Below are 11,104 nucleotides of genomic sequence, written 5' to 3'. Positions count from 1 at the left end.
GTATTTCTCTGTGATTGTGAATAGTCGTGGGTAAAGTGTGCTGTCATGTTGAGAGCGTCGCAACGCATCTGGACACGTGTGTGTGTGTGTGAAATGATGAAGTGGAATCAGTAAGAATGATCGATTAGTCCCGTCACGCCTTTTTATTTAACTTTTCAAACCAGCGACGCGCCGCAGCTTCACACGTTAAAGCGTTGCAGACGCTACAAGCGATTTTAGTCTGGATGTGAGTGAGAAAAGAAATGTTTTCTGCGTCTGATCACCAGTTGGGATCTGAAAGTTAAAGATGTTCCCTTCATGATATGATTCTTTCTTTCTTCGGAGAAATTGTATCAAACAACAAGACTTTGATTCTTTATTCCTTTTAGTCCTCCTGTTTTTCCATCATTTGCCCGATTGAACAATGAAGTTTTGAAGAGACATAAAAGATACTTGAACTTAATTTAACGACAGACATTAACGCTGATAGCGGAGGGTTAACTGTGGGGGGGGGTATTCTTTGTGTGTGGGTTTGTCTTTAGGCCGTCACATATTTCTATCATGCTTGTCTTGTGTATTTAATATATTTTTGTAAGAAGATGTGTTCTGTATATTTTTTTAAGCCCTGTTTTAATGTGCTGATCTACTTGTTTGCCTGCAGCGCTTCTTCGAGGCTTTCTTTGTCGTCCCTTTTACGGACTGTGTAGCAGTGACTGCCTTTGTCGACTGCAGCTCAGTGGTGTTGAATTGATGTTGTGTGTAAAGTCCCGTCAGCTGCTGATGTTTGCAAGCAGGCTGGAAGCGAGGTGCAATCGGAAACAAAACGAATCCGATCGACGGACGATCAATACGTGGGACTGATTCTCAACCAAACCCAACCACAGACCGCTTGCCTGTCGGCTCTGCTAGTTCTTATAGCCGCTAATATAAAGGTGAACCTGTGCTGGTTGTCATTTCAAATTATTCCAGGAAATGTTTATTTTAGGAAAGGAATTGTCCTTCATTGTTTTTTAATTGTTCAAAAGTAAAAATGTACCTTATTAGGAGACACTGTGGCCCATTCACGTTTAATTAAATGGATATTATATATGTATATTAGAGGTGATGTAACAGAGCACTTGATATAAATCACAGTAATGAGGGAAAATTCCAATTGTATGTGAAAAGGAGCAAATAATTTCAACAATTTATTATGAAAGCGTGAAACCAGCATAAACTAGAGGAACAATCAGGTCGTCTGTTCTGGTAGAGCGGAAGCACAACAATCAATGAGACGTTTCAATAGAGGGAAAAGCTTCCTGTTCAGTGCGACGTCGCAGGCAGCTGAATGTCTCCACGCTGCTTCAGTACAATGTCTGTTCTATTTTATACACATTAAATATTTTATTTTTCCTACATTGTCTCATCTGTGCCCATTTGAAGCAATTCACAATAAATAATTTGCCAGCGTCTTTGTTTGTGAAGCGTCTCTGATTTTCTCCATCGAATTACGGTTCATAGTAAAAGCAGCTTTACGCAAACACGCTGTAATATTTACAGTCAACTTTCTTTTTTCAGCTTTTCTGACACTTTTGTCGTTTTGAAACTGCAGAAAACACCAGTCATTGAGCAAAATATAGTAAAACATGTTGTAATATTTAAATACAATGGAAAGTAGAGCTGTGTGAAACTTCCCTTTCAGCCTTTGTGAGGTGTTTGTGAGTACAGGGAGTCTCTGTGGGGCAGCTTTGCCCGTCTGCTGCAGGGAAATGCATGAAGGTGCTCTCCAATGAAAAGAAGAGAAGATTGCACCGACTTCAAGAGGTGCTTTGTTCCCACAAAATGCAACCATTTCTGGTAATTCAACCCAAATGTGAGATCGCAGTAACATCTGCCAATAATCAGTTTGCTGAGTTGGAACAGGAATAAACATTTTAACTCCACCTGCGATTAGCTTCAGAGAAGATTCATTTGAAAAACAACTTTTCAAATGAACAAACATGCTTTGTTTTTATTTCGTGAATTTTCTCGGCTTTTGTAGCCGGTTATCTCTTGAAAAGAGGTCAGACGGCATCATTACGACTTGATGTAGGAGGATCGTCAGATTCACGAGCACCAGAAGTCCTCCGGTTGTCGGTTTAGAGCTTCTGGCTGTTGATATTGAAGGAAAACGTCTCTTTATGTGGTTGCTTTCAGCTTGAAGGAACATTTAGACTGATGCCTTGCTAAACTGATGCAAGACTGATTAGATTCAAACGTGAAATACCTAGTTGGGTAAAAATGTATCCCTTTAACTAAAAAAACAATAACAACAATACGTTTGACTATGTTATTTGTGATTAAGTATATTAGTTGTCTAAGAAATTGCTATAATGCATTCTAAGAATAGTTAATTAAAATATTCATAAACAAATGCACATGTAAAATCCTTCATTTATTTTATCGTTACTCGTTGTTTTCAAGCTTGATTTACAATTATCTATTTGAGGAAAAAAAGAGAAACAATAATTATTTGATACATCTGCATGTTTAAATCCAGATTTTAATCTGTAATAAATTGCGTTCATCAAGCACAAGAATCTTGACGTTCTTATTTCCATATTCTTGATATTCTGGGTAACAGCGCCCCCTTGTGTCACTATTCAGGCAAGACGCCAGAGTTCACTGGTTCAACCTACTAGCATTAGCAATCTCAGCGTTGCGACCATTTTGTTTAGCTTAGCCGCCTGGCTAACGTTGCCCCCATATATACTGTGTGCAGCAGAAATGGATGACGGTGATGAGCCGGGTTTAGTCCTCTCTCACAGCACTTCTTCGAGCGCTAAATCCGGCGGGGACAAGATGTTTTCCCTAAAGAAGTGGAACGCTGTCGCCATGTGGAGTTGGGACGTGGAGTGTGATACGTGTGCGATTTGTCGGGTACAAGTGATGGGTGAGTCCGAGGAGCTTGGGGCGTTAGCTTGCCGCGCTAAGCTTATGTAGCTAGCTAACAATCCCATTAATGCTATACGCTCAGGTCCGGATGTCCGTGTAACATTATTATTCTTTTTTTAATTACTTTTAGATGCTTGTCTCCGTTGCCAGGCAGAAAACAAGCAGGAGGACTGTGTTGGTAAGTCGTGTTCAGTTACAACCCGGCAGGGTCATTTAACTTGCTAGCTTTAGCTATAGCTAGTTCGATAGGGGCTGTCAAAGTGACCAAACAAGCTAATCAAATAGCATGAGTAAAAAAATAAAATAAAATGGTATCTTCCTTCAGGACGCAGCGCGTTAACTCTTGAATAGGCTTCACATTTGTCATCCTGTTGAATCAGCACCGCAGGATCTTCAATTTGATCTTGGTTGCACGCCTGCAGCATTATACATTTACAATATTAAATTTCCCTTGAGACTGTTGAAAAGCATTCCAGATCACCATTTCAATGTTAAATCTTCTGATGTCATTGTGTAACATTTGTAACTTCAACAAGTTTCATGAATATATTTGGAGCAGTTTTTCTGTAATGTAGTTGGCACCGACAGGCACTACAAAGTAACGCAGCAGCATTGGTGTAAACGTTGTCTTCTCTGATACGCCGTTGTTATGGCCAGATCATTCACCCACTCTCCCCGCCGGCCTCCTGTGTTAATCTTGTTTCAGTCGTATGGGGAGAATGCAACCACTCCTTCCATAACTGCTGCATGTCCCTCTGGGTGAAGCAGAACAACCGGTGTCCGCTCTGCCAGCAGGACTGGGTGGTTCAGAGAATCGGGAAGTAAGCACCAACCCCCCCCCCCCCCCCCCCCGGGGTCTGAATGTCATCAGACCTCAGCGTGACAGGGATGACTGCGACGTCCAGGGGAGAACCCACACGCCATCGACGGCCGCCTTCCTACTTGTGATTGATTGCATGTTCCAGGAGGACGAAAGCAAAGCGGCGCAGGTCTCTGGAGGAGTAAGAGTCATTAAGCGAAGGACGAGCTTTGTTGCAGTTGGTCACATGTTATACCGTTACTTTATCATTATTGTCTGGTGGTGTTCAGCACATCTTGACTATGCGACTGTTTTTTAAAAATAAATAATTGTGCACAGCTGTAAACGTTTTTTTATTTATTTCATGTATTCCATCATCACTTCGGTCGAATTGATTCATATTTAATTCATACCCTCATCTATGATAAAATACTAAAGATATTATTTGTCAATAGATTGTAAAATAATTAAGTGCAGATTTTTTCCAGTAATTTCTGCTCACGAAAACCGTTTCTCGATTAAACTTTGAATGCAGTGAATGATTTACTTTTTGTTGATGGTAACTTCTTTGGAGCATGACGCTGTATTGTGGGATGGATTTTTCCATAGTTATTTGTGTCCTACGAGGTCTGTGCACCCACACCAGTTGGGACACCCTGTCTGATCCTGTTGCCTTGGTGATGAGCGCTTGAAAAGATTAATTCATTGCAACCAAGTGAATTCTGAAGTAACATTTATACACATTTTGAACTGGTTCTTCTTTGCAATTGTGATTTTTTTTTACTGCACTAATGAATTCGATGACGGGACGTGTCTGTGCTTAATAGACCCAGGGACCATTAAGGACATGCATTTTACAAATAAAGGCTTTGTTGTGGTGAACAGCTAAAATCCTCCAGTACAGCATCTTTGGCTGGTCTTTCTTTGGCTGTCTACTTTACTAATCACTGCCCGAGCAGTAAAGCCTTCATTCTTCGATATAGACCAATGTGTGCTGGTAATATAAGCCCTCGGCTTTCATAATGACTTCATCTCAAGCCAAACGCACCTTAAACCAGTCAATATCTGCGAACTCGCCGTGTCATCCGGGCGGCCCAATTACTGACCGCGAGCATCTTCTAAAAATAAATGAGCCTAAAGCCTCTTAAGTTCAAACCACATAAGTTGCTTCCCTTTAGTGCCGAAGGAGCGTGCGAAGACGAGGCTATTAGATTAGCAAATCCCAGTGGACAGTAGTACATTTAGTATTCTGGGAGACATGGCTGAAGAGGTGGAGGGTGCTCGGTTGTGCCTGGAACCTGCGGATGGCTGAGCTGTAACTGTTGTAGTTCTTCAGGGCCCAGCTACATCTCGGGACGCATCCAGTATGGGTGACCTGGTGGGACTGGATACCTTGGTGGCCAACACGGCCTACCTGAAGGCCCAACAAGCAGACCACGACAAGCTCAGAAAGCAGAGCCTTTCCTTGATGCTGCCCAAACCGAAGAAGTCTTCTGCTCTCCAACTGGCGGTGGGGAGGAGGTACGAGTCGCTGTGTGAGTTGCAGCCAATTGGGAGGAAGTTGTTCCAGCAGTTCCTCCTGGCCGCCAACCCTCGATATGCGGCCGCGGTCGAGTTCCTGACGGAGATGAATCACTGGACCTTCGCCGAAGACGAACCCAGACAGAAGAGCAAACAGAGCATCCTCGCTAACTTCTCTCGGCCTGAGTCCCGGTGTTTTCTCTCCTACCTCACGGGAGAGGCAGCAGAAAAATGTAAGGAATTATCAGACAACAATTTTGACGAGGTGACGATAGACCTTTTGAGAGAAGCCACAAGAGACTTCCTGAAGGGGAAACCCTTCTCGGAATATCTGAAAAGCCCCTTTTTCTATAGGTTCTTGCGGTGGAAGGAGTGCGAGAAGCAGAAGATCACGAACAAATACTTCTATGAATTCAGGACACTGGGAAAAGGCGGATTTGGTGAGGTAGGTGCCGGACATCCCAACAACTATCATGCTAAAGACTTTGGAAGTTCTAGTCGTGGTATTCCATGTGTTAACTTGACCAAGCTCACACTCACTACTGTAGTAGAACTCGACTTGGCAATAACAGATAGTAAATGACCTTTACCCTGTCTCCAGGTGTGTGCTGTTCAGGTAAAGCACACAGGTCAGATGTATGCTTGCAAGAAGCTGGACAAGCGGCGCTTGACGACTAAAGGTGGCGAGAGACTCGCCCTTCTTGAGAAGAAGATTCTGGAGAAGGTTAATAGCCTCTTTGTTGTGAACCTGGCCTACGCTTATGATGACAAGACCCACCTGTGCCTGGTCATGGACCTCATGAACGGAGGAGACCTCCGGTTCCATATCTATGAGCTTGGAGAACGCGGTCTCCGTATGGACCGCGTTGTTTACTACGCGGCCCAGATAACCACCGGAGTTCTCCACCTGCACTCCATGGGCATCGTCTATCGGGATATGAAGCCCGAGAATGCGTTGCTGGACTCTAAAGGACAATGCCGGCTGTCGGACCTCGGATTGGCTGTGGAACTGCCAAAGGGAACAACGATCTGCCAAAAGGTGAGCGTGGTGACCTGTCCCCAGATGAACCCGCAGTTTGTGCTGCAATGCGGTTTCTGAGTCGCCACAGAAACTCATCCTCACCTTCCACGGTCTATATCCGATCACATTCTATTGCTGTTACGCAGCGCTGTGTAGTTGTTCACCCTCCACCACAAGGAGTTTATCAGCCATGATAAACTCTTAGTCGTGTCTGACAGACAAGACAAGAGAAGATAAATCTGTCCAAATTGATCTTATTAAAAGGTTCCTGACCTCGTCCCCAGTTAGACGCTGCCCCGGCTGAGAAAGGTACAGACTGACCAGAGCCTGTTAGCATTATCTTGCTAATCTTTGCTCCACTAATGCCAAGTATGGCCGCCGCGTTCCTGTCGAAGGAGATGAGTCAGGAGATTTACAGCAGGCCGTCCTGCTGGCGACGGAAATTAAAAGTGCTGGAGGTGATTCTGGAGAAGAGTTGGTGGTATTTAAACCCAACAGTCCTACAGATCGGCTTCGGTTCTCCTTCTATGCGTTCACTCAGCTTCATAACCAAAATAACCAAAAGAGACAAACGGTAAAATGTTTCAGATGATCCCTGCCTTGTCGAGTCCTTTCACCAAGAATAAATAATATGAACCTCTTTGTTCTGCTAATAATGTTTCACATCTCTTATCTGTGACCCCGGGAATGTCACCCAGTGATCAAACTGTAAAATTGCAATTACTGTTGCACCCAGAAGCATGAAGGCGACTCCACGGCTCTTTGAAGCCTCCCCTCATGTGTTCTCCTCCTTGTGTCTGGGTTTGTCAGGCTGGAACGACTGGCTACATGGCTCCAGAGATCCTGAGGCAGGACAGCTACAGCACGTCTGTGGACTGGTGGGCCGTGGGCTGCAGCATCTATGAGATGGTGGCCGGCCGCTTGCCTTTCAGGGACTTCAAAGAAAAGGTGCAGTATGAGGAGGTGACTCGTCGCACTCTGGAGGAGGAGTGCAAGTTCGAACACAAACGCTTTGATGCTCCCACCAAAGATATCATCGGCCGCTTCCTCAGGAAGAAGGTGAAGAATCGCCTCGGGTGCTGGTAAGTAGATGTCATCAGGGGCCGCAGTTTAACTTTTATGACAGGGTGCAACTGTGTAAACTTTCTTTCTACCTCTAGCGGCGATGACCCACGAAACCACGCATTCTTCAACAGCATCAATTTCCATCGTCTGGAGGCCGGGATGGTGGAACCCCCCTGGGTGCCCAAATCCAACGTGGTCTACGCCAAGGATGTGGACGACTTCAGGTACACCCCTGAGGTGCAGAAGATTAAGTTCGACACCAAGGATGAGAAGTTCTTCAGGGACTTCAGCACAGGCGCCGTCTCCATTAAGTGGCAGCAGGAGATGATTGACAGCGGAGTGTTCGACGAGTTGAACAGCATGGAGCTGAACGGTCACGAGACCGTCTGGACGTCCAGATCGTGCATCATTCTGTAATCGTTTCTTCTGTGGTCAAAAATATTACTCCCCATGAAAATGTGCAAAAGGCCCTGAAGGTTTCTTACACGTCCAAAGTGCCTGGTGTGAAAGAGTAAAGACGAGACGGAGATACTCGGATTAAGAAAAGGTACAAATACGCCACTATAAAACTAGTTTGTTACAAGGAAAGTAGAATTAAACAATTCTCAACATAAATGCCTTCATTTATGCCGAATCAATATGAAAAAATTCAAACCGATTTTTTAAAAATTATTACTCAAATCATTAATAATTAATACATTTTTAAATACAGCATATCTTAACTTTTGAGAAAATGGACTTTTAAGTGTCATTTAAATGAAAGCGCCCAATTGTCAATCATCTTATTCCAAATGTACTTTTATAGGTTGTTAAATGAAAAAAATAAAATAAAGGATGTCACTGACTGCGCCTGAGCTACGGTTCCATGCACGCTTTTGGGTGGAATAATATGTGCGTGTTTCATCAAGCACGGGGCAGTGTGGGTAATGTAGTCTCGGCAACATGTAAAAAACGCAACAGACTGTAGTAGCACGCGTTCGCCACAGAGTGTCGCCACACGCCCGTCCCCGTCCAGTGCCTTCGTGATTCTGAACTCGAACTAGAGACGGGTAGAATAATTACCAAAAAAACAAAACAAAGGAAAAAGATCAGAATCTGTTCACACCGTCCAGGTGTGTGTCCCCGATTGGACGAAATCTGTGGATATTGATTAATATTGACGAATCAAGATATTTGGACTACCGGGATTAACCAGTTGTCTTATTTTTTATTCAGATTTTTGTAGCTTTCTCAACTCTTGATCAAGATTCACCCTCATGACTTATTTTACACACAAAGAGTAGCACTGTCAGTGGGTGAATGGTTTTTAGATCTGACTCAATGATGACCTTTTTAGATATTTTTTTTTTTTAATATTGTGTCACATTCCTGGCCTGACATCATTTTCCGTTCTGTGTTTATCTGTTCTGCCTCATTCATTTGTTTTCACTGTCTGAGACGGAGTGAAATAAAGCAAATCCCCCCCCCCCCAAAAAAATCTTTGAACAAAGAACTTCTGGCTGTGTCGAGGGTTAACAGCGCTTTGATCATCCTCATCCTCATTCATCTGTGAGAATCATCATTCACCCCAGCAGCCAGTCAGTCTCAAAAGAGAGGCGCCTGTCCCTTTAAAACATCCTGGTAACCATGGTGTTTTCATAGTTACCTCATGACATCGCTTCGTTTTTTATTCAGGCTGCCGTTCTAAATAGGAATCTGTTCTCGACTGACCCGGTCAAACAAAGGTCAGATATAATTAATAAAATTCCCAGAGCGCCTCTTTGAGCCGCAGACATATTTAAGTAATGAGGGACATATAAACATGGTGTGCCGGCTCCTTCTGGGGGGGGGGGGGGGTGACCTTACAAGGCTGAGAAGTGGTTCCATTCACGCTCAACTGCCGTGAGATTAGAACGTGGCTCAGATGTGAAGCCAAGACGCAACCCGATCGCCGGTGGGAGGTCCGGCGTGGAAGACGCGACGACAAGATGAACGCCGCACAAGGTCGTCGGGGGCACGGTTTCCCCCCCCCGGGCGACTACAAGGACTCCTCCAGGGTTGAGTTCCCCACGCTCAAGCCACTTCGCAACACACACATGCATGTACCTGTGTTGGTTTTATGTGTAATTTATCAGTTCTTTACACAAGAATTTAAAGAGATCAGCTGTTTTCCCCAAACTCTCAAACGGATTCAAGCACTTTGCAAACATGATCTATACCCAGACACCGGCCTCTGGCGGCGTTCCTGGGGAATCTTATTGGAGGTGTGTTTGGGATACGTGCTCATGCTTCTTCTTCCTCACAGATGGTGAGATGTTTTCTACCTGACCCTGAACACACTGCAGGTGTCCAGTACCCAGTACGGATGCAAGCAGAGCCAGAGCATCTGCAGGACCCCGCCATGCTTCGCTGCAGGTCCAGCCGGGTGTCGTTTTGTGGATATGCACCATTATTCTTCCTCCAGACTCGCCGCTCGGTCCATAGACTCCAAAATGGCAGTTTTGTTTCATCGCTCAGGACAGAATCCTAAATCTTTTCTGTCTCATCGAGACAGTTTTTGAAATATTGAAGCCGATTCTTCTTTGGGCTTTTCAGTGAAACATCTCTGAATCCAAGCATGAAGCTAATTTACACTGCCTGGTTTCTAAATTGTGCTCCGTCGAGGGCGTGCCGGGGAGCCGAATACTTCTGAGTGCAGTAGTCATTAAAATAAAATGTTCAATTTGCATTTTGGGTTGAATGTGGGGAAAAAAAAAATGCACGAAGCAGGAAAATATGCAAACAAAACCCCACACACATCTCAATAAACACTGTCTCTCACACGCTGATAAATGCTGTCACACACACACACACACACCGTCGCATTACCTCTGTCGAAGCAGGCGTGGGGTTTCTCAGATCAAACAGGACAGGGTGTAATTTGGTATCAGCGTTTGTTACATGCTCATGTTCTGGATTTACATCAAAGGCCATGTTTCAGCTCTGCCCTGTCCTGTTACCCTCCCCTGTTACCCTCCCCTGTTGCCCTCCCCTGTTGCCCTCCCCTGGCTGCGGGTTTGTGTCTCCAGTCATTTGCGTCTGTGTTTGGGACACATAGGTGAGAATGTGATTAAACAGCAGAGACAGAGGGGCTATTGTTTGACCCGTGGGGCGGGGAGGGGGGACGCTGTCGCTCCTGGTCTCACACTCACAGCTATAATGCAAGGTCTTGACCTTTTCTTTTTGTTTTTTTCAACAAAAGAAAGACCTGGAGGATCCAAGGTGATGCTCGGGAAGCATTTTGTTTTTGGTTACGGTTTGATCCTTCATCGCTTGAATTCTTAACAGTTACACAAATAAGTGAATTCCTGGAGGTCGGTCCAACAGAACCAACGCGTGTGTGCGTGATCGTCCTCCCCGCTGAGGCCCAGTGGGCAGTCTCCATAGCGCCCAGACCTCAGACCCCTTTCATTGCCAAGAGCCGGACGCAGCATGAGTCCTCAGACTCGGTCGGCTTTTAGCTTTCGCAGCATGCTCGCTCTATTTACTGCAAAAAGCATCTCGTTTTAAGACTTTACTTTTTCTGACAAAATCAAGCAAGAAAAAAAAGCCACCTGAATTCAACAATCTACCCATATTCACAGTCTCTTTTTGGCAACTGCAGATGCCTTTAGGGGAAGATTCTGCATATAACCCCCCCCCCCCCCCCCCCCCTCTGATTTAATGCATGTTTAAATATTTTAACTAGTTCCTACAACCCTCCCCAGCCGTGAAATAAGTAATCTCACCACCCGAATCATTGCAGTTCAATCTGATTATTGGGCTCCAGCTGCAACCAGTATTTTGAA

The 11,104-nt window shown here is 44.7% G+C and overlaps 2 protein-coding genes across 2 annotated transcripts; both read left to right on the top strand.

Moving 5' to 3' along the window:
* Positions 1-2,692: 2,692 nt before the first annotated feature.
* Positions 2,693-4,037, top strand: rnf7 (ring finger protein 7). The gene is made up of 3 exons (XM_068745451.1): positions 2,693-2,890; positions 3,023-3,070; positions 3,599-4,037. Exons 1-3 carry the CDS (start codon positions 2,725-2,727, stop codon positions 3,715-3,717), a joined length of 333 nt encoding a protein of 110 aa, XP_068601552.1. The 5' UTR covers positions 2,693-2,724; the 3' UTR covers positions 3,718-4,037.
* A 1,020-nt stretch (positions 4,038-5,057) lies between these two features.
* On the top strand, positions 5,058-7,715 carry grk7b (G protein-coupled receptor kinase 7b). Its single transcript, XM_068745735.1, has 4 exons — positions 5,058-5,657; positions 5,814-6,251; positions 7,044-7,315; positions 7,394-7,715. Exons 1-4 carry the CDS (start codon positions 5,058-5,060, stop codon positions 7,713-7,715), a joined length of 1,632 nt encoding a protein of 543 aa, XP_068601836.1.
* Positions 7,716-11,104: the final 3,389 nt, after the last annotated feature.

This window comes from Brachionichthys hirsutus, chromosome 11 (assembly GCF_040956055.1).
Source record: "Brachionichthys hirsutus isolate HB-005 chromosome 11, CSIRO-AGI_Bhir_v1, whole genome shotgun sequence".
Classification (NCBI taxonomy): domain Eukaryota; kingdom Metazoa; phylum Chordata; class Actinopteri; order Lophiiformes; family Brachionichthyidae; genus Brachionichthys; species Brachionichthys hirsutus.
Note: the sequence above shows the minus strand (reverse complement) of the source record. Positions and strands in the feature narration are given on the sequence as shown.